This window comes from Crinia signifera, chromosome 8, assembly GCF_055691185.1.
Source record: "Crinia signifera chromosome 8, ASM5569118v1, whole genome shotgun sequence".
Classification (NCBI taxonomy): Eukaryota; Metazoa; Chordata; class Amphibia; order Anura; family Myobatrachidae; genus Crinia; species Crinia signifera.
The window spans coordinates 173,923,032-173,947,916 of NC_139224.1; the positions used below are offsets into that span (position 1 = coordinate 173,923,032).

At 46.0% G+C, this 24,885-nt stretch overlaps 1 protein-coding gene across 1 annotated transcript in view; it reads right to left on the minus strand.

Annotated features, from left to right (window-relative positions):
- Positions 1–8,976, minus strand: part of ADGRL4 (adhesion G protein-coupled receptor L4) — a 168,768-nt gene extending 159,792 nt beyond the window's left edge. Inside the window, exons 1-2 of the mRNA XM_083157829.1 lie at positions 8,620–8,976; positions 6,877–7,017 (exon numbers count right to left, since the gene is read on the minus strand). Coding sequence (XP_083013955.1) covers positions 6,877–7,017; positions 8,620–8,641 — 163 coding nt within the window. The 5' untranslated portion in view covers positions 8,642–8,976. The remainder of the gene's footprint in view (positions 1–6,876; positions 7,018–8,619) is intronic.
- Positions 8,977–24,885: the final 15,909 nt, after the last annotated feature.

Below are 24,885 nucleotides of genomic sequence, written 5' to 3' on the forward strand. Positions count from 1 at the left end.
ATATAATCCTGGTGACAACAATTCACCACCAGGCACTGTATGGAATATATATGATGATTCCGATATGAAACATCAATAGTTGGAGCATTGCGGAGACTGGAGCGCAGGGGAGTGACAGAGACCTGGCTGACGGATGCATAATTCCTCGTCCTGGGCCCAATACCCCCACCACCCCCCAATGCTGCTCTACTTTATGTAATGTGCCGTAATGTCATAGCACAGCGGTTCTGCAATCTGCTGGGGTGACTGAGTGCAGCCCGCCAGCAGTGTTACAGTATATTGTATACAGTATAGTGATGGCTATTTATAGCAGGGGATGGAATGTGGAGAACGATGTAAGTGTAGACATCCTTCTGCTTCTCCTGTTTCCAGGGTGGTATAACGAGGTGACGCTTTCCTAGACATTGTTACATACCTCCCCTTCTAAACAAATGAAGCACAGAGGATGTCAGGAGATGGGTGATGTGTCAGTGAGGACAGGGCTGCATGTGACAGGGGCAGTGACATGATGTGAGGAGGAGAATGGAGGCAGCAGGAAGCCACAGACTGAGAGTTATATAGTGGGAGGAGCAGGGTCCCCAGCAGCACAGAGTATATCAGGAGATGAGGGATGTGTCAGTGAGGACAGTGCTGTATGTGACAGGGGCAGTGACATGATGTGAGGAGGGGAATGGAGGCAGCTGGTAGCCACAGACTGAGAGTTATATAGTGGGAGGAGCAGGGTCCCCAGCAGCACAGAGTATATCAGGAGATGAGGGATGTGTCAGTGAGGACAGTGCTGTATGTGACAGGGGCAGTGACATGATGTGAGGAGGGGAATGGAGGCAGCAGGAAGCCACAGACTGAGAGTTATATAGTGAGAGGAGCAGGGTCCCCAGTAGCACAGAGTATATCAGGAGATGAGGGATGTGTCAGTGAGGACAGGGCTGCATGTGACAGGGGAGTGACATGATGTGAGGAGGGGAATGGGGGCAGCAGGAAGCCACAGACTGGGGGTTATATAGTGAGAGGAGCAGGGTCCCCAGTAGCACAGAGTATATCAGGAGATGAGTGTTGTGTCAGTGAGGACAGGACTGCATGTGACAGGGGAAGTGACATGATGTGAGGAGGGGAATGGAAGCAGCAGGAAGCCACAGACTAAGAGTTATATAGTGGGAGGAGCAGGGTCCCCAGCAGCACAGAGTATATCAGGAGATGCGTGGTGTGTCAGTGAGGACAGAGCTGCATATGACAGGGACAGTGACATGATGTGAGGAGGGGAATGGGGGCAGCAGGAAGCCACAGACTGAGAGTTATATAGTGGGAGGAGTAGGGTCCCCAGCAGCACAGAGTATATCAGGAGATGAGGGATGTGTCAGTGAGGACAGGTCTGCATGTGACAGGGGCAGTGACATGATGTGAGGAGGGGAATGGGGGCAACAGGAAGCCACAGACTGAGAGTTATATAGTGGGAGGAGCAGGGTCCCCAGCAGCACAGGGTATATCAGGAGATGAGTGATGTGTCAGTGAGGGCAGGGCTGTATGTGACAGGGGCAGTGACATGATGTGAGGAGGGGAATGGGGGCAGCAGGAAGTCACAGACTGACAGTTATATAATGGGAGGTGCAGGATCCCCAGCAGCACAGAGTATATCAGGAGATGGGTGATGTGTCAGTGAGGACAGGGCTGCATGTGACAGAGGCAGTGACATGATGTGAGGAGGGGAATGGGGGCAGCAGGAAGCCACAGACTGAGAGTTATATAGTGGGAGGAGTAGGGTCCCCAGCAGCACAGAGTATATCAGGAGATGAGGGATGTGTCAGTGAGGACAGGTCTGCATGTGACAGGGGCAGTGACATGATGTGAGGAGGGGAATGGGGGCAACAGGAAGCCACAGACTGAGAGTTATATAGTGGGAGGAGCAGGGTCCCCAGCAGCACAGGGTATATCAGGAGATGAGTGATGTGTCAGTGAGGGCAGGGCTGTATGTGACAGGGGCAGTGACATGATGTGAGGAGGGGAATGGGGGCAGCAGGAAGTCACAGACTGACAGTTATATAATGGGAGGTGCAGGATCCCCAGCAGCACAGGGTATATCAGGAGATGAGTGATGTGTCAGTGAGGACAGGGCTGCATGTGACAGGGGCAGTAACATGATGTGAGGAGGGGAATGGAGGCAGCAGGAAGCCACAGACTGAGAGTTATATAGTGGGAGGAGCAGGGTCCCCAGCAGCACAGAGTATATCAGGAGATGCGTGGTGTGTCAGTGAGGACAGAGCTGCATGTGACAGGGACAGTGACATGATGTGAGGAGGGGAATGGGGGCAGCAGGAAGCCACAGACTGAGAGTTATATAGTGGGAGGAGTAGGGTCCCCAGCAGCACAGAATATATCAGGAGATGAGGGATGTGTCAGTGAGGACAGGGCTGCATGTGACAGGGGCAGTGACATGATGTGAGGAGGGGAATGGGGGCAACAGGAAGCCACAGACTGAGAGTTATATAGTGGGAGGAGCAGGGTCCCCAGCAGCACAGGATATATCAGGAGATGAGTGATGTGTCAGTGAGGGCAGGGCTGTATGTGACAGGGGCAGTGACATGATGTGAGGAGGGGAATGGGGGCAGCAGGAAGTCACAGACTGACAGTTATATAATGGGAGGTGCAGGATCCCCAGCAGCACAGGGTATATCAGGAGATGAGTGATGTGTCAGTGAGGACAGGGCTGCATGTGACAGGGGCAGTAACATGATGTGAGGAGGGGAATGGAGGCAGCAGGAAGCCACAGACTGACAGTTATATAGTGGGAGGAGCAGGGTCCCCAGCAGCACAGAGTATATCAGGAGATGAGTGATGTGTCAGTGAGGACAGGGCTGCATGTGACAGGGGCAGTGACATGATGTGAGGAGGGGAATGGGGGCAGCAGGAAGCCACAGAATGAGAGTTATATAGTGGGGGGAGCAGGATCCTTAGCAGCACAGAGTATATCAGGAGATGAGTGATGTGTCAGTGAGGACAGGGCTGCATGTGATGAGGCAGTGACATGACGTGAGGAGGGGAATGGAGGCAGCAGGAAGCCACAGACTGAGAGTTATATAGTGGGAGGAGCAGGGTCCCCAGCAGCACAGAGTATATCAGGAGATGAGTGATGTGTCAGTGAGGACAGGGCTGCATGTGACAGGGGCAGTGACATGATGTGAGGAGGGGAATGGGGGCAGCAGGAAGCCACAGAATGAGAGTTATATAGTGGGGGAGCAGGATCCCCAGCAGCACAGAGTATATCAGGAGATGAGTGATGTGTCAGTGAGGACAGGGCTGCATGTGACAGGGGCAGTGACATGATGTGAGGAGGGGAATGGGGGCAGCAGGAAGCCACAGAATGAGAGTTATATAGTGGGGGGAGCAGGATCCCCAGCAGCACAGAGTATATCAGGAGATGAGTGATGTGTCAGTGAGGACAGGGCTGCATGTGATGAGGCAGTGACATGACGTGAGGAGGGGAATGGAGGCAGCAGGAAGCCACAGACTGAGAGTTATATAGTGGGAGGAGCAGGGTCCCCAGCAGCACAGAGTATATCAGGAGATGAGTGATGTGTCAGTGAGGACAGGGCTGCATGTGAGGAGGCAGTGACATGATGTGAGGAAGGGAATGCGGACAGTGGGAAGCCACAGAGCGTTATATAGTGGAAGGAGCAGGGTCCTCATAAGGAAGGAGGGAATGGATTTGAGAGATTAGCAGAAAATCACTAACTCAGATTCTAACGAGAATGAGGTGTCATGTGTAACGCTGAATGAAGCTGAAACACTAAACCTTTTTCCTGCCCCTCTGCCCCTGGAATTGCTGTTGTGTTATACTTGCTGGCAGCTGTTAGACCCTCCATGTAGGTGCTGTACCTGTCTCATTCTCCCTCTGAGGCTGTAGGACACAGGGTTAATCATTCCTGACAAGTCACTTCAGTATAGCAGCAGCCAGTTACATTGTATCCCTATATAGTGTCACTGTCACCAAATGCTCCCAGTGCAGATAGATGAGCAGGTGCTGGCCAGGCTGAGAACGCCATCTGCTCATTCCAATACATTATCCCAGTGTAACGCCAGTCAGCGCCGTATACCGCGTACAGCTCAGGATTACTTTTCTCTCTCATGATTTGTTTGTCTTTTGTTTTCACCTTTCCCTCGTTCCATGTGGTCTGGAGATTCTGTTGTGTAATAGTCTGATCATTGCTGTTGCCACCACTGTCACTGTCCCTGGCATCCTGGCATGTCCGCTACAGCTCATGTCAGGGCGCATTGCCATTGTCACCCCTGTATTCCCCCTTCAACATACTTCCCAACTGTCCCGATTTTCACAGGACCGTCCTGTTTTTTTTTTAAAAACTGTCCTATGTCGCGCCCAGGGCTGGCAGTGTCCCGAGGGGCGGAGGCGCAGTTGGGAGGTGGCGTCAGTGGATGTCAGCTGTCCGCCCTCTTCCCGTACAGGGATCCCGCAGATCTAAGACACCCGAGAGTGACTGCGTGCACTGTAGAAATCATTCCATTGTCGGCACCCATCAAATTATTTCCTTCCAAGCTGCGAATGGATGTTTATGCAAACCTGTGCTGGGACATTTGTGGTGTGTGAGGCGGGCGGCGTTTAACCCCTTGAGTGGTGGGTTTTGCTGGGGCAGGACAAACCTTCTAGGGCAGGTTTGTCCTGCCCCAGTAAAACCCACCACAGATAGTAGGAAGCCGCCGCCCCCCCTCACCTCCGCTCCCATCGCTTCCCCCTGCCGCCTGTCAGTCATCACACAGGCGGCAGGCTCTGGGATGTTTTGTGGTGGCTCGGGAGGACTCGGGTGCCTGAACTCTCCCGAGTCCCCCTGAGCCGCGCATACCATCCCGGAGCTTGCCGCCGACGTCACTGATGCAAACAGTGAATGGCGGCTGGTGGCAGGGGATCTCCGGGATTCGATTACCGGTGTTGGGGGGGGGGACCCCTAAAGGTAGTGCGCCAGTGGTGCTCCGCTGCAGGCCCCACTGGCGTGCTCCTAATGCAAAGTGGTGAGCCCAGAAAATTTCCGGGCATACCTCCAAAGGTAAAGGACATGCAAATCTGTGAATTGGCAGCTTTGGGTGTCAACCAGAATGTACTCCATAATGCACATTCTGTTCCCTTCAGTTATACTCTCCTGATAAGTCACAGGGCCTCATTCAGGTCTGATCATCACAGCGCAGCAATCAGGTAAACTGCATTTTACAATTGGAGACAACAGTGATAAAACAAACTGAGTAGAAACAAACCGGCATTGTGGCAGGAGGGTCCTGCTCGCAACCTTAAGGTGCGTACACACAGGGGCGATTTTGTGCAAAATCGCAGGAAATATGGTCGCTGAGCGACCATATTGCCCGCAATGGGAGTGTGCACCGGCGATATATCGCCGGGTGCGCGCTCCCGTTTTTGCCCCTGTGGTGATCGCTGGTCGCAGGAACATGCTCCTGCGACCAGCTGATTACCACTGCCTGGCTCCCCCCGGCAGTTTCTTTTTCATCAGCGACCATCTCTGGTCGCTGATGTAAAGTAGAAACTGAGCAATATATGCTCAGCCATATATTGCTCAGCAATATATGGCTGAGCAATATATCTCCCCCATGTGTACACAGCATTACAGTCTATAGGGATAATAGGAGGGATACATAAGGATAGAATTCCATAGCATGGCAGTCCTACCAGATTATTAGACGTCCTGATGGGATGCAGTTAGATGTGCGTGAACGCTCGGGGGAAGTGGGTGGGGAACTGTCATCCGGTGATGTCACCTGCCCGCCCCCGGCATGTCCGACATGGCCACATTAGCATGAGAACGCCCATGAAACACTGGGCATTCCTATAAGATAACGGGGCAGCCCGCCGCCTCATGCCCCCCACACATTCAAAAAACATACCAAACAAGATAGACCCCCCTTAATCTGGACCTGGTCAGGGTCCCTCCCTCACAACAGCCCTGCAACGCCTGCATTTTCCGGGGCATGCCCAGAAATGCTAACGTACTGCCCCCAAATGCCTGGCGCCTGTCGCTCAACTCGTCATGACTGTGAATGCATGGATGGCGTGTGCAAGTGCAGTCCTTCTGGGAATTTGCAGCTGAGCGATCCGGTCTGAATAAGGCCCATAGTCTGCAACCTCCAGTGATAAAACACAGAGGTGCCCAGTAGAGATGGGTCGTTCGCGAACGAAGCAAATCTTTTGAACAGATCCCATGAAAGAACGAGTGAGCCCCCGATCCCAAAATGGTCAACTGTCGTTCTTTTACTTTCAGTTTCATTTTCATTACAATGCATTTGCCTGAGCTCAGCACTGCCACCTGTGGCAGCTGAGATGTACTGACTCCAGAGGCTGAGTTCAGTGCTGTGACTGCAAGTAAAAGAAAGATTAATAAGGCTGCTGCTGCTAGGATAAGGGATGGCCATCGGTGCAGATGCCATCGATGGTTGCCATCGATGGCGATTCTGCACCCAGCCATCGATCAGTGTTTTACTCGGTTATGTGTGTTCTTATTTGTTCAGCTCATTTTTTTTTTAAATAAAAAATAATGGGAATAAATGATTGTCAGACAAAATATGCTTCGTTATTAACAAATTACCCCTTCTTTCAAAGCAAACCATTGATTCGTCTAAAAGATACAGATCTTTTCACTGACTGATCTGCTGGATCCCAGCTCTCGCTAGTGACCCGTTTTGCCCATCTCTAGTGCCCAGGTGTTTTTGGGGAGGGTCTCTGACGTCAGCGCTTGCCACTTCCGGCCTGTCTCACCACCACACAGAATGAATAGTTATACAATACTATAATTGCTGCTATAACAGATTTCCTGTCCATTCCTCCGATAGCAGAAACACTCATTAAGAATGATTTATATTTTGTACCTTCGCAGAAGTGAATTCCGTCTCCCGTGTACCCTCCGGCGCAGAAACAGCCCAGTATCCCCTTCTCCACTCTGCATTCTGCATTTTCGTGGCACTTCCGTGGACAGTGCTGACCGTCGGCCAGCAATATAAATGCACACACTGCGGAAACATCGTATCAGGAGATGTGATAATGCGCCAGATGGCAGCGCGGAATTCTATACATTGCAAATGGCATAACGGACACATTCTGTGTGCAATATGTGGCAGCGCCCACTGTACATATGTGACAGATACTAACGCATTATTCTCAGAAGCTCCAACTGTTTAGCTCTGTGCCCATATGTTACCCAATTATTGTAATTACAGCACAATACAGCCATCGAGCCTGCGTTAGTTATTTCTCAGCTGACCTCTGCAGGTTGGGCTGGGTCAAATCTCTATGAAAAGTATATACTGTACTAAGGATATAATGGTAATTAAAGTACAGTAACTACCTTTAAAACATCATTACACCCGTCCCCTGGGTACGTAAATCATACAAGAAGCACAGACCCTAATTCTCAATATATGGGTAATCTGGATTGTAAAGTCTAATACAATAAATTACCTAAAAAATCTATTGTACATAACAATATCCAGACAATAGGACCACGTCTAACATTATCTATAGGACACATGCTTAACAATCCTTTATAAAAAAGGATAATGCTGCTCCTCACCTCTATGGAAGGGATTCAAGTGTTTTGTACACCGATGGGCACTAGGTGGCACCCGAAGGAGCAACTCAAGTGTAGCTCCTTTCAGTTGTGTACATTACTGTCATGTTTTTCCTTTACTTTGGGGAGGGGGGGGGGGGGGGACTGGTAATTAGTAACAAAATAGCAAGTACTGTAACTGTGCACCCAGGTAATACAGCACCATGATGCCCTGCAGGGGGGCAGATGTAACATGTGAATAAGTATTTAGATTTGCAAGGGACGTATCCTCACTCACATCTGAATTACAGTGTAAAAATAAAATAGTTCAACTTTCGTAGGCCACATGCAAAAGCAGCCAATATTTACCCTGCATGCGAAAATAGTACATGTATCCCCCCCCTTTGTATTGCAACATGGTTTGACCCATGCACAAAGTTACTTTTTTTAATACATGTATCCCCCCCCCCCCCCCCCCCCCGCATAACCAGACCTGTAGTGTACAAAGTGTAAATGACAGTGGGGTCTACTGTGAGGCACTGGTTCAGATCTGCTAGAATGGCTGCAATGTTTACAGATGGAGAAAAAAAACATGCTGTGCTGCAGGGAGGCAGATGTGACAGCGAGAGTTAGATATGGGTGAGTAATTTTGTTTCTGTGCAAAATTAAATTTCAGTTTGAACACACCGCACCCAAATCTTACTCTCTCTGTACCTGTTACATCTGCCCCACCTGCAGCACAGCATGGTTTTGTCCATCTGCAAAAATTGCAGCCTTGCGACCAGGTCTGATGTAGGCCCTATGTACTCACGCTTGGAGAGAGATAAAGTGGACGAAGCTACTAACACTAAAAGGGCAAGTAAGGATCTGATTGGTTGGCACTTAATCTCACCCAACTTTTCAATCTCCACGGTTTAGTACATCCGCCCAAGTCTCCTTTACAACAAACCCATAACGTTTGCAATCTTTGTTCAAGTTAAATCGGGAAAACAAATAATTCAAATACAAAAAAACATTTTCATACAGTAACATAGTTTCCAGACATTCTCATCCCGGTAATTCTTACCTGTGAAATAGAAAAGTTTCATTTGAGGTGTCCGATCAGTGCTGTGGTGCCGAGACGGGCGACAGAAGTGACTTTGGGGCTCTCAGTCCTGTGACGCAGTTAGTTTCCTCTTCAGATTTTCCTGTTTCTTTGTTTACATAGGAATTCTACTTCCTCCACTTTCATCAGCTCCAAGAGGATCTCACTCCTAGCTCCACGCACAGCTTAGATCGAAGTTGCTGCCATTTGGCTGCTGATTGCGGGCCGTATGGAATACCTGGAGATGCGCTCGGTGGTGATACCAACTCTTGTAGACTTGAAGGAACCTAACGTTTGGTGACGCGTTCGTTAGTTTTATGGTTCCTGGGCCGAAGGGAGTAGGCAGGATCTGTGATGTCACTCCTTTGTCTTACTGATCCTGAGAAAGATTGACTAAGAATACTTGGGCTGTTGTGTCTATAACAGGCTGGAAATCATTGCTCTGAGAACCATTAACGCTTCCTGCTGCTGGAATCCTGCAAACAAAATGTTCTCCTGGATGGCGCGGAATCCACCGATCTTCTGATCACCAGAGATACGTTTCCACCTTTCACAATTTGTTCCCTGTTTGAGGTCTAATATGTGGACGGAAATTAGGAAATTCTGCCAGAAATGTAAAACTGCACATCGGCGGACTTACTGTGCGTGATTTAAAAAAACAAAAAACAAAGCAAGTCCCATGTAGTTCACATCTGCCGATGGGTCCAGTGGGTAAAAATGCCGTTCTGTGCTGTGGGCTGATCAAAGGTTCTGCGGCGCCTTACAAAGTACATAGATAAAAGGGCAAAACACAAAACCAATGACTTACAGGACAAAGTAGGACAAGTATATGGTATATACACGTTGCTGCATCAGTGGTAACAGCACTCAGATAAAGCAGCGGGGTGGTAATAATCAAGATTTAGGTGCCATTGGGAGTAGAAGCTAGTCATAGTACGAGAAGTAAAGTCACATGCGGGTAAGAGGGCCCTGCTCGTCACAGCTTACATTCTAAAGGGCAGGGGGAAACAGAGAGGGGTGACACAGGTGGGGGGGAAGTGAGCATGTAACAGTGGGTTAGGATTAGCGGTGGATGGGTTTGGGGAAGAAGTGGGGTCTTCAGAACCTGTTTCAAATTTTGTAGAGAGGTGGAGAGTCTGAGGGAGACAGGTAGAGAGTTCCAGAGGATGGGAGCAGCACGTGCAAAATTTTGGAGGCAGAAGTGGGAGGAAGTAACCAGTTGGCAGGAGAGGAGGGGTTCATTAGCAGAGAACGGGTGTGTGCTTCTTAAATACATCCATCATGTCTGTAGCCCCTTCCCTATTCCCATCTACCCTCACCCTCTACACTGACCCTACCTCGCTGCTCCCCAGATTAGGGATGGACAGTGCATCGTGATGTTTTACTACCATCAATGTTTTCGTTCCAATGGTAGCAGTTCTACCATTCGATGACGGCATTTTGATGTTTGCCGCCATCGAGTTGTAAACATTCAATGGTGTTCTGATGGTTCTGCCCCCAGCCAGCCACGGTGCAGGACTTCTGCACATGTGTGTGGTCACACTGATGTTTGTGCATGTGCCAATCATATGAATTTTTCTCTATCAAATTCTGTTGACCATAGCATCAAAAGCAGTCGGAAGCCCAAGTGCTGACAAGAAGCCCCAACATGGTGCTTGTCCTTTCGGTGGATCTGCAGGGCTGCACTGTCGCCCTGGATGCACGGGGATATGGTTGCTCGGCAACCAAATCCCCGGTGATTAAGGCTGAAATCGCCCCGTGTGTAAGATGTTAAACTAAACCATAAATCACTGTCATACTAACATTTCTCTTTAAAACTGCAATATTACAAAGTAACTTGTCCACCTTTTCTATTAATTCATCTGTGGGTAAATTCTTTAATTTGTAAACCATGATTTATAACAACCAATATGTGAGAACAATCAATTATCTGATCACATACACGCACAAAGTTATAACTAATTAACGACAAGAGACAACACAACTTCTGTGTTATATCGAATAACTCGTTAGAATATTTTAGCAATACAAGTAATCAATACTACAGGCTAAAAAACAAGTATAAATGTTATTAACTGGCTGTAAGTGTAGTCGCAGAAAAGGTCATTTGTACAGCATTAAATAATCACAGCAAAATAACTATTATACATTTAATAATAAAAACTATGATAGCACACACATATTCTGCAGCACCGTACAAATATTTAGGGGCCTATGTACTAAGCTGTGTAGATAGATCAAGTGGAGAGATAAAGTAGCAGCAGATCAGCTCCTAACTGGCATTTTCCCTAACAGATGTAATAAGCCTGGAGAAGAGATAAAGTGAAGATAACGCATCAGCCAATCAACTGTGTTTGAAAATGACAGTTGGGTGTTGATTGGCTGATGCTTTGATGCGTGTATCAAGATGTAGATAAGCCACTAGACAGACAGCTAACTACACCCTGCCAGCCCCAGGAGCCGCGGCCGAATACACACCAGCCCCAGGAGGTGTGTATACTACACCCTGCCAGCCCCAGGAGCTGCGGCCGAATACACACCAGCCCCAGGAGGTGTGTATACTACACCCTGCCAGCCCCAGGAGCCGCGGCCGAATACACACCAGCCCCAGGAGGTGTGTATACTACACCCTGCCAGCCCCAGCAGCCGCGGCCGAATACACAGGGTAGCGATACTATTCTTGTCTGCGCTGACTATTTGGCCAGGCGATAGCAACGCTGTGGGGCCGCGCATCGCTATCGCCCGCTGTGTACACATGGGGCGATTCAGGCAAACCTACTAAGTGATTTTGATGATGCAGTCAAAATCGCTTTAAAAAAATTTTTGTGTAGTATTTCATTTTAATATAATTTAGAAGGCATAAAACATAACTTTTATTAACTTGATTAACTTTGGTTGCAGTCTATTAGTAGGTGGACTTATTCATGGTGGGAACCTATATTTGGGCAGAACAAATGGTGTAGTGGTTAGCATTACTGCCTCACAGCACTGAGGTCATAGGTTTGATTCCCACTTTGACCCTAACTGTGTGGAGTTTGTATATTCTCCCCATGCTTGCGTAGGTCTCATCCCACAATCCAAAAATATACTGGTAGGTTACTTGACTCCCCAAAAATTAACCCTAGAATGTCTGTGTGCGTGTACATGTGGTAGGGAATATAGATTGTAAGCTCCACTGGGGCAGGGACTGATGTGAGTGTTCAACTATTCTCTGTACATCGCTGCAGAATATGTGTGCGCTATATAAATAACTGGTAATAATTATAATAAATAATAAATAAACTGTGGTCTCCTGCTGTTACACATGGGGACAGTACCAGCAAAGAACCTGCAGGTGGCATAATAGTGTAACTGGTAATAATGGTCTCTGTACAGCGCTGCAGAATATGTGTGCGCTATATAATAATAACTGGTAATAATAATCTCTGTACAGCGCTGCGGAATATGTGTGCGCTATATAATAACTGGTAATAATATTCTCTGTACAGCACTGTGGAATATGTGTGCGCTATATAATAACTGGTAATAACATTCTCTGTACAGCGCTGTGGAATATGTGTGCGCTATATAATAACTGGTAATAATTATAATAAATAATAAATAAACTGTGGTCCCCTGCTGTTACACATGGGGACAGTACAACCTGCAGGTGGCATACTAGTGTAACTGGTAATAATGGTCTCTGTACAGCGCTGCAGAATATGTGTGCGCTATATAATAACTGGTAATAGTCTCTGTACAGCGCTGCGGAATATGTGTGCGCTATATAATAACTGGTAATAGTCTCTGTACAGCGCTGCGGAATATGTGTGCGCTATATAATAACTGGTAATAATAATCTCTGTACAGCGCTGCGGAATATGTGTGCGCTATATAATAACTGGTAATAATAATCTCTGTACAGCGCTGCGGAATATGTGTGCACTATATAATAACTGGTAATAATAGTCTCTGTACAGCACTGCAGAATATGTGTGCGCTATATAATAACTGGTAATAGTCTCTGTACAGCGCTGCGGAATATGTGTGCGCTATATAATAACTGGTAATATTCTCTGTACAGTTCTGTGGAATATGTGAGCGCTATATAATAACTGGTAATAATATTCTCTGTACAGCGCTGCGGAATATGTGTGCGATATATAATAACTGATAATAATAGTCTCTGTACAGCGCTGCGGAATATGTGTGCGCTATATAATAACTGGTAATAACAGTCTCTGTACAGCGCTGTGGAATATGTGTGCGCTATATAATAACTGGTAATAATAGCCTCTGTACAGCGCTGCAGAATATGTGTGCGCTATATAATAACTGGTAATAATATTCTCTGTACAGCGCTGCGGAATATGTGAGCGCTATATAATAACTGGTAATAATATTCTCTGTACAGCGCTGCGGAATATGTGTGCACTATATAATAACTGGTAATAATAATCTCTGTACAGCGCTGCGGAATATGTGTGCGCTATATAAATAACTGGTAATAATAATCTCTGTACAGCGCTGCGGAATATGTGTGCGCTATATAAATAACTGGTAATAAAAATCTCTGTACATCGCTGCGGAATATGTGTGCGCTATATAATAACTGGTAATAATAGTCTCTGTACAGCGCTGTGGAATATGTGTGCGCTATATAATAACTGGTAATAATAATCTCTGTACAGCGCTGCGGAATATGTGTGCGCTATATAATAACTGGTAATAATAATCTCTGTACAGCGCTGCGGAATATGTGTGCGCTATATAACTGGTAATAATAGTCTCTGTACAGCGCTGCAGAATATGTGTGCGCTATATAATAACTGGTAATAATATTCTCTGTACAGCGCTGCGGAATATGTGTGCGCTATATAATAACTGTAATAATCTCTGTACAGCGCTGTGGAATACAGATGGGTCTGTTCCCATCTTTGCACGGGATGGCGCTGGCGTCGCCAGCCGCCATCCCCCGCCAGCGCCAATGGCGATCGTGAGAAGGGGACGCGCGCGCACGAGAGGCGCGCGCGCCCCCTTCCGACGGCGCTTCCAAACGTTTCCCCGGGTCCCCGCCGGCTTGCCGGCGGTAACCCGGGGTCCCCGCCGCCTGCCCGCATCCCCCCTAACCCCCCCCTAACCCCGTCCGTCTCCCTGAGGCGGAGACGGACAGGGTTTCCGCCACGCTAGCGACGGAGACTGAGACGCGCGTGCGCGTGAGACGCACGCGCGTCTCAGTCTCCTCGCTGGCGAGGCTGCTGGCGGGTCGCCAGCGCGTACGTTCTGGCGACCCGCCAGCAAGGATGTGCATAGGCACATACTGTATGTGTGCGCTATATAATAACTGGTAATAATATTCTCTGTACAGCGCTGCGGAATATGTGTGCACTATATAATAACTGGTAATAATAGTCTCTGTACAGCGCTGCGGAATATGTGTGCGTTATATAATAACTGGTAACAATAGTCTCTGTACAGCATTGCGAAATATGTGTGCGCTATATAATAATTGGTAATAGACTCTGTACAGCACTGCGGAATATGTGTGCGCTATATAATAACTGGTAATAATATTCTCTGTACAGCGCTGCGGAATATGTGTGCGCTATATAATAACTGGTAATAATATTCTCTGTACAGCGCTGTGGAATATGTGTGCGCTATATAATAACTGGTAATAATATTCTCTGTACAGCGCTGTGGAATATGTGTGCGCTATATAATAACTGGTAATAATAGTCTCTGTACAGCGCTGCGGAATATGTGTGCACTATATAAATAACTGGTAATAATTATCTCTGTACAGCGCTGCGGAATATGTGTGCTATATAATAACTGGTAATAATAGTCTCTGTACAGCGCTGCGGAATATGTGTGCGCTATATAATAACTGGTAATAATAATCTCTGTACAGCGCTGCGGAATATGTGTGCGCTATATAATAACTGGTAATAAATAATAAATATAGGTATTATTTCTCCCAATGGAGCATAGAGGACTGTACAGTAGCTCAATAATTTTAATATCTGCTATAGTAAATATCAGAGGGACAATATTATTTGATGACCCATTGAGGTGCGGCACTGTGAGGTGAGAGCGGTGTAAGTAGACCTTTGCAGTATTGTGACAAGTTTTATCCCTGTGGCATGTAGCGTTCGGTCAGCTGAATTATGCTCAATATTCGCTGCCGGAATCCAAACCCAACATATGTATCTCTAGGAAGATTGATGACGTTTTTCTTCAGAAGATCATATTCACATATTGCAGACTACATATTAATAAGGTACCCCACTGTTTTTTAATTAGCTAAAACATTTGCAGAGTTTGTGTGTGATCAGGTAATTGACTGTTTTAATTGGTAAAATGATATATAAATCACGATATGCAAATTAGACGATTATTTGACACATTTACTTCTCTTATAGAACTTGGATAGTTTCACATTTGGTGGTATCTGAGCAGCGGGGGTGCAATGATGGTTTGTGTTTGGTGCAGTCTCTGTATTACAGGAATATACACAGCTGCAACTGATACTAATCCAGATACTGTTCCTGAATGCAGGCTGGGCTGTATGACACACAGGGCCCACATGTAATACCTGATGTACGGGGGCTATTACCCCACTATGGGGGGGGGGGGGGGGGGGGGCAGTGCTGTCAGGACGCTGCCCCGGGGAAATGTTTCTGGTGCACTGCAGGGACAGGAGACTTTTAATTGCTGCAGTAAACATCAATCAGCCATTTGATTAACACGGGATTGTATTTTGGTCATAGACAACATCATGTTTACACATTTCATATATTAAATCTAACAGGCTGCCACGTTATATCACTGCGACAGATTGCGGATTCCTCTTATAGTATATGTGTTTACTTAAGCTATGGATGTTTTTTGTGGGTTGGCATCAAAATATCAACAGCCAGAATCCTGAAAGCGGAAAATCTATTCACATAATGTCGATGAATCCCTCCCAGAGCCTAACCCTAACCATCCCCTCCCGTACCCTAATACTAACCCTCCCATCCAGCATCCTATCTCTTCCCCTCACTCAGCCTATCCCTACTCTTACTTTTTACAGCCTGACCTTCCCCTCCCACAGCCTATCCCTACCCTTACTTCCCCACAGCCTAACCTTGTCCTCCTGCAGCCTATCCCTACTCTTACATATCACAGCCTAACCTTCCCCTCCTGCAGCCTATCCCTACCCTTACTTCCCCACAGCCTAACCCCCTTCTCCTGCAGCCTATCTCTACCCTTACTTCCCCACAGCCTAACCTTTCCCTCCTGCAGCCTATCCCTTCCCTTACTTACCCACAGCCTAACCTTCTCCTCCCACAGCCTATCCCTACCCTTACTTCCCCACAGCCTAACCTTCCCCTCCTGCAGCCTATCCCTACTCTTACATATCACAGCCTAACCTTCCCCTCCCGCAGCCTATCCCTACCCTTACTACCCCACAGCCTAACCTTCCCCTCCCGCAGCCTATCCCTACCCTTACTTCCCCACAGCCTAACCTTCCCCTCCTGCAGCCTAACCCTACCCTTACTTCCCCACAGCCTAACCTTCCCCTCCTGCAGCCTATCCCTACCCTTACTTCCCCACAGCCTAACCTTCCCCTCCTGCAGCGTATCCCTACCCTTACTTCCCCACAGCCTAACCTTCCCCTCCTGCAGCCTATCCCTACCCTTTCTTCCCCACAGCCTAACCCCCTTCTCCTGCAGCCTATCCCTACCCTTACTTCCCCACAGCCTAACCTTCCCCTCCTGCAGCCTAACCCTACCCTTACTTCCCCACAGCCTAACCCCCTTCTCCTGCAGCCTATCCCTACCCTTACTTCCCCACAGCCTAACCTCCCCCTCCTGCAGCCTATCCCTACCCTTACTTCCCCACAGCCTAACCTTTCCCTCCTGCAGCCTACCCCTTCCCTTACTTCCCCACAGCCTAACCTTCCCCTCCCGCAGCCTATCCCTACCCTTACTTCCCCACAGCCAAACCTTCTCCTACAGCAGCTTAACCTTACAACTAAATTCCCCTCCCCACAGCCCAACCTCTGCAGCATACTAACTGTCTCCTTCTGAAAACTAACTCGTCACCTTCAGCAGCCGAACCCTACCACCGAATAACCCTATCTCTACCCCTAGTACATAATTCTACCTCACAGTATAACCCTATCTCTACCCCTAGTACCTAACCCTCCCAGAGTATAACCTTATTTCTACCCCTAGTACCTAACCCTCCCACAGTATAACCCTATCTGTACCCCTAGTACCTAACCCTCCTAGAGTATAACCTTATCTCTACCTCTAGTACCTAACCCTCCCACACTATAACCCTATGTCTACCCCTAGTACCTAACTCTCCCACAGTATAACCTTATCTCTACCTCTAGTACCTAACCCTCCAGCAGTATAACCCTATCCCTACCCTAGTACCGTACTATCCTGCAGAATAACCCTATCTCTACCCCTAGTACCTAACCCTCCCGCAGTATAACTCTATTTCTACCCCTAGTACCTAAACCTCCCGCAGTATAACCCTATCTCTACCCCTAGTACCTAACCCTCCCGCAGTATAACTCTATTTCTACCCCTAGTACCTAAACCTCCTGCAGTATAACCCTATCTCTACCCCTAGTACCTAACTATCCTGCAGTATAACCCTATGTCTACCCCTAGTACCTAACCCTCCTGCAGTATAACCCTATCTCTACCCCTAGTACCTAACCCTCCTGCAGTATAACCCTATCTCTACCCCTAGTACCTAACCCTCCTGCAGTATAACCCTATCTCTACCCCTAGTACCTAACCCTCCCACAGTATAACCCTATCTCTACCCCTAGTACCTTACTCTCCTGCAGTATAATAATATCTCTACCCCTAGTACCTAACCCTCCCACAGTATAACCCTATCTCTACCCCTAGTACCTAACCCTCCTGCAGTATAACCCTATCTCTACCCCTAGTACCTAACCCTCCCACAGTATAACCCTATATCTACCCCTAGTACCTAACCCTCCCGCAGTATAACCCTATCTCTACCCCTACTACCTAACCCTCCCACAGTATAACCCTATCTCTACCCCTAGTACCTAACCCTCCCGCAGTATAACCCTATCTCTACCCCTAGTACCTAACCCTCCCGCAGTATAACCCTATCTCTACCCCTAGTACCTAACCCTCCCGCAGTATAACCCTATCTCTAACCCTAGTACCTAACCCTCTAACAATATAACCCTATCTCTACCCCTAGTACCTAACCCTCTAACAATATAACCCTATCTCTACCCTAGTACCTTACTCTCCTGCAGTATAACCCCAGATCTACCCCTAGTACCTAACCCTCCAGCAGTATAACCTTATCTCTACCCCTAGTATCTAATTCTACCACACAGTATAACCCTATCTCTACCCCTAGTACCTAACCCTCCCGCAGTATAACCCTATCTCTAACCCTAGTACCTAACCCTCTAACAATATAACCCTATCTCTACCCCTAGTACCTAACCCTCCAGCAGTATAACCTTATCTCTACCCCTAGTATCTAATTCTACCACACAGTATAACCTTATCTCTACCCCTAGTACCTAACCCTCCCACAGTATAACCCTATATCCAGGGCTATTTTTCAGCAGGCTCCAGCAGGAACTGAAGCCCTTATTCTAGTTCACTCTTTCTGACAAAATATTTATTAGATTGACAAAACCATGTGCACTGCAGGTGAGGCAGGTGTTACTTGTGCAGAGATAATTAGATTTGGGTGGGGTTTTACACCTGCCTCACCTGCAGTGCACATGGGGGGTTATTCTAGTTCATTCTTTCTGACAAAATCCTTCTTAGATGGACAAAACCATGTGCACTGCGGGTGGGGCAGATGTAACTTGTGCAGAGAGAATTAGATTTGGGTGGGGTTTTTCTTCAAAGTGAGATCTATATTGTAGTGTAAAATAAAGCAGTCAGTATTTTCCCTGCACAGAAACAAAATAACTCACCCAAATCTAATTATATCTGCACATGTTACATCTGCCCCCCCTGCAGTGCACATGGTTTTGTCCATCTAAGAAGGATTTTGTCAGAAAGAATGAACTAGAATAAACCCCATGGTTTTGTCCATCTAAGAAATGTTTTGTAATAATTACAGTACTGATCACATAGTAACAATTACTGGCAGCAACACTGAGAACACAATTGTAACACAACCAAATGCTATGCACCCCGTTAGTGTGGTCAGTGAAATGATTTCTAGCTGATGTACCGGGTATTTCTTGGGTTCAGAACACGTTCCCTGGATTAAAGGTCTGCCCGGTGTACATCAACTTGACATCGGACAGTGGTCCTGGCCACTCCAATAGGCATCCCGGATCATTTGCCATCCCACTCCTAAATTCTCATCCAAATCAGTCCAGAGGAGGGCCCTGAACATAATCCCCGTGCCCATAGTGTGCCCGGCATACACCTCTCTGTGGTCGTCTCCCAGATCTGACCACATTTATTTTCTTAAATAACTCTATGTAATGCAACTTTTCCATATCTTGCTTCCTTTTTGTATTGGCCGGACCCCATTTTGGGCCCCCGGGACACAATGGGGTCGGGATTGGGGTTCAAAGTGGCCACGAACCTAATCTCTACCCAATCAAGCCACCTCACATTGGTTTCATCCAAATCTGTCCAAAGGCACCCGAATGCATACTGGACAGGTAACAGATGACGAATATGTAAGAGGTGAAGACTTATTAAAGAGTCTCATCGGACAGTGACACCTTGTTGTTCTGATCATACAGTACATGGATTTGTGCTCTGAGCTGCTCAAAAAAACTTTATCTGCCTATAGGATTTGGAAACCCTCCTACCTGATACAGTACTTCTCTATAGTATAGGCAACCAGTACTCTAGACCAGGAGTTCCCAATCTTTTTGAATCACGGCACCCTAGAGAATCACAATTTTTTTTCACGGCACCCCTAGGCCAAAAAAAAAAATATCAATTGGATTGTGTTTATATGCGATTCTTAGGGTGAGTTACAGTATGTGGTAAAGGGCAGGATTTGCTTCTGTTTGTACACATTTTATGATTGGCAGCCACCAGCACTGGTTTTGCTCTTAAATAATTAACCATGAATAATTTGAGTTGGTCCTGGACCACCAACCCAGGGCACCCCTGCATGTGTCCCGAGGCACCTCAGGGAGCCACGGAACATAGTTTTGGAACCACTCTACAGGGCCGGTGTTAGGCACCGGAGCGCCCTAGCTGGGGGGGGGGGGGGGGTCGGTTAGAGATGTGGCGATAGCCGCAGCTCTGGGCGGGCTCCAGGGGGGTCTGTGGGGTGCAGGCACTATCCAGGGGCGGGGCTATGGCTCACTCACCTGCTCCAGTCCCATTTTCTTTCCTCCTGCTCTCCTTGGTGCCAGCGGGAGCTCTGTTGCTGCTGTTGCTGCTTAGAAACATAGAAACATAGAATTTGACGGCAGATAAGAACCATTTGGCCCATCTAGTCTGCCCCTTTTTTACCCTTCAGGTAAACTCAACCCTTTTTAATCCTTATTTCTTTGTAAGGATATTCATATGCCTATCCCAAGCATGTTTAAATTGTTCTACTGTCTTAGCCTCTACCACCTCTGATGGGAGGCTATTCCACTTATCCACTACCCTTTCTGTGAAGTAATTCTTTCTAACATTTCCCCTGAACCTACCTCCCTCCAGTTTCAGTGCATGTCCTCGTGTTTTATTACTTGTTTTCCTTTGAAGAAAATTTCCCACCTGTACTATGTTAAAACCCTTGATATATTTGAAGATTTCTATCATGTCCCCCCTTTCCCTTCTCTGCTCCAAACTATACATGTTAAGATCTTTTAGTCTATCCAGGTAAGTTTTGTGATGTAGGCCATGAACCATTTTAGTTGCCCTTCTTTGTACACTCTCCAATGTATTTATATCCTTCTGAAGATATGGCCTCCAGAACTGGACACAGTATTCCAGATGAGGTCGTACCAATGACCTATAAAGTGGCATTATTACGTCTTTTTTTCTGCTACTGATTCCTCTCCCTATGCAACCAAGCATCTGACTAGCCTTCCTCATTGCTTTGTTACATTGCCTCCCTGCCTTTAAGTCACTTGAAATAGTGACTCCTAGATCTCTTTCCTCCTCAGTAGTTTCCATTATAGTACCCTTGATACTATATTGAGCCTTTGGGTTTTTGAGTCCCAAGTGCATAATTTTGCATTTTTTAGCATTAAACTGTAGTTGCCATTCTCTTGACCAATTCTCAAGTTTACTTAGATCATCAGTCATTTGATTTACCCCTCCTGGTGTGTCTACTCTGTTGCATATCTTTGTATCATCTGCAAAAAGGCATACTTTCCCTTCAATACCATTTGCAATGTCACTGACAAAGATATTAAAGAGCACTGGTCCAAGTACAGATCCCTGGGGTACTCCACTGGTAACATGTCCCTCCATAGAATGCACTCCATTTACGACAACTGTCTGTTTCCTATCCTGCAACCAGGTTCTTATCCATTTAATTGTTTTATAATCCAATCCCACACTTTCAAGTTTATTTAGCAGCCTGCGATGTGGGACAGTGTCAAATGCCTTACTAAAGTCTAGATATGCCACATCTACAGCCCCCCCTTCATCTAGTATTTTGGTCACGGAGTCAAAAAAGTCAATGAGACTTGTTTGGCATGATCTCCCTGCAGTAAAACCATGCTGTTTTGGATCCTGTAAGTTGTTTAATTTAAGATATTCCACTATTCTTTCTTTTAATAGTGTTTCCATTATTTTCCCTACTACTGATGTAAGGCTCACTGGTCTGTAGTTACTTGCTTCTTCTTTGCTTCCGCTTTTGTGCAGTGGAACTACATTTGCTTTTCTCCAGTCCTCTGGAACTGCACCTGTATCTAGTGACTGGTTGAATAAATCTGTTAATGGCGCTACCAACACCTCTTTTAGTTCTTTTAGTATCCTTGGATGCACTCCGTCTGGCCCCATTGATTTATCCACTTTCAGTCTTGAAAGTTCTGTTAGGACTTTCTCCCTAGTAAATGTACCTCCATCTACCTTATTTTTATAAATGTCCTTGCAACTTAACTGTGGTCCCTTCCCTTCTCCTTCTATAGTGAATACAGAGCAAAAGTAATTATTTAGCTGATCTGCAATTGCCTTGTCTCCCTCCACCAAATTCTCAGTGTCTGTCCGCAGTCTTATTATTCCTCCATTTGATTTTCTCCTTTCATTTATATACTTAAAAAAAGTTTTGTTTCCTTTATCTACCGACTGAGCCATTTTCTCCTCAGCTCGTGCCTTGGCACGCCTGATCACTTTCTTAGCCTCTTTGCGTCTGGCAGCTTACTACCGCCCTCCAGTTGCCGGCGCCCTAGGCAAATGCCTAAAGCTGCCTAGTGGTGGTGTGGCCCTGCTGCTCTAGACCTTCAGTCCTGCATCTTGGTACAGTGCTAATGATTTGTGCCTATTGAAAGTAACTGTTTGGACTTTCATTATTTTACAATCACTCTGTAGTAATTTAAAGATCTACAATAGCTAGCTGCTGAGCAAGGTGTGCGCTTGTGCTGTTTAGGACATACATTATCTGTTTGCAAATATGTACTTGTGCTATTGGAAAGAACATTTCTCTACAAGGCATTTACTCACGTAGGCTGAAAACCCAATTACTTTGATCAATTCTCTATTGTGTTGAGCTTACACTACTTAGAGTAGAAGTCCCGGTAAGCCTCCGAGTTCCAGTGAACGAGTGTTGTTGCACTTTAGGCGGCTGTCACAATCGAAGCAATGCAATATTTTACATTTATATGACATATTTAATATAAAATTTAGAATGCGATCCGATGGCTAGAGAGCGATGAGGGAAGGGGGAGGCATTCACAATTTATCAGACATCCCACTGTTTACATAAACAATCTGTCCAGATTTTTTTTTTAAACGCCCCAACCGTATACCCGTGAAAGTTACTTGTGTCACTTGTATTTAAGTTTTAGCCGTCGCTTTTAGAAACTTGCGAAATTCTTCAACTTTTTTTCTTTACATTTTCTTATTAAACTTTTTCCTCTTCTGTCCTTTTTTTTTATTTTTATTTGAACATTCTGAAGCCTTTACTGAGATCTACTTGTTAAAACTTTCTCACAGATGAGGCTACAGAGGGAACCGCAACCATGAAAGACCCTACTGTTATCACAAGTGATATAATGAAGGTAACAACACAGGATACATTACTGGCACACTCCAAGGGATCCATGTGAATGCACTTTACTTTATTTCGAAGCATTAAAAACCATCACGTTAAGAATATCTAGCTTAGAAAAGATATACCTGGAGAGAAATTCACAAACGTGTCGGACAAGATATTAGATTCCTGACTTTTCTTTTCAGAGAGAGAAAACTCCCACCGACCGCGGCTGCTTCTAATCTGTTAGCTCCCTGTCTCTGAAGGTGAGGCGCTCTCTCTGATATTTGTTGTGCTTTATGGGTTTTTTTTGTTCAGAGAATATTACACTTTTGTCAAGTATACAGGCAACACATAAATCACACTCACTGTCTACAACTTATATTTGACCTATTTTGTGAGTTTATGGCGACAAAAAAGAAAAGAAATAAAAGCTTATTCAGTATTTTCTCTTTATTCTTTTTCTTTCGTACACTTTTAAGGGAAACAAAGAATAATGGCGCACTTAGAATTTCTTTATATACAGTACATGGAGTTCAGAAATAGAGATGTAGGGGTAAATGTACTGCATGCTTGCCTACTTCTGCGGGAGATTATAGCTGGTAGCAGAATCTGGCATGACGTAGCTTTGTGCGGGTTTGTTAAGCTCCACCCATTGGGCGTGCCTAGCTCCATATAAGGGCATAGCTGTGCTTAAATGCGTGTCGCTAAATATTTCTATATAACATCAGTGATTTGATATTGTGGAAAATGTAGTATTGATGATAACGTTGATGCCTGCAATACTGGATTAATGTGTTTGGAATTATTTGCTGGGACTTATGTTCTTCCCACTCAGTACAATATACATGATAATAAATGTGATATATGCAATAAAATCCAAATGCAATATAACCTTGTGTAAATTCTCACTTCTATCATTATCTCTTGGTAAAAAATGGATTTAAAAACTAGATGGGATCAATTGGTTATTTACTGTGAAAATGCTATGTTTTATTACTAATATAACATTCTCGCCCCACGACTGAGGAGCATTAACAGACACGGAGACAGACAGAATGTGTTCTATGCTCCATGGGGACTAAGAGGGGACTGCTGAACGTCAACATTAGGGACTGCTGTATCCAGATAGCAGTCATAGTCGCGGCAGCAAATGACTGTTCTGGAAAGATCCTCAATGGAGCCCTGGCTGCAGTAAACAATGCAGGAGATTTGATTTATAATGCAGGGCAGCAGGAGATATGGGGTGAAAAGAGTCAGATTTGGTAAGAAATGTCCAGTTTTTTAAAGCGGCAATCATTTACACTGCAACATCACACTGGTTAAAATGTCTTGTTGAGGTGTGCCCCATTTTATTAATGCCCTTCTATTAGACGCTACTAACAATTGCACAGCCTACATGTACCTCCATAATGACACATTTTACATGATTACACATCTACACACACATACACATAAACACACACACACACACACACGCACACACATACATTCACTATTCTGCTAAATAATTAAAGCTAATTAACTTATTTTACGGGCTGAACACTGATTATATTGGATTGTTATACAAATGTATTTATCCCGTGTTCCACTTTTGCTACAATTTATACATTTTAGCTCCTTCGCAGACAACTCCTTTAAAAAAACAACAAAAAAAACCCCTTTTGCAACCACCTGTAACACAGAAAATGTATATTGCAGTTGAAACGGGGACCAGGAAGTGGGTGGTACCTGACCATATTTGGAATATGTGTGTGTGGGAGGCAGTGAATGCATTACCAACCAGAAACTATGAGGGGACCACAATGAAGCAACACACACACACACACAAACTCACTAGTAAACATGCGTTATGGGCCAATGCTAAAAATTACATTGGCACCTTCAGAGTACTCCTGTAATCATTTGTAAAGCTTTCCCTTATGGGGACCAGGTTTTTGGTCCCCACACACACAAGGTCCCCACGACATGACTGTGTAAACAGATCCCGGTCCCCACAATGTGATAAATACCAGATCACACACATACACACACACACACACACACACACACACACACACACACACACACACACACACAACATGCCTTACT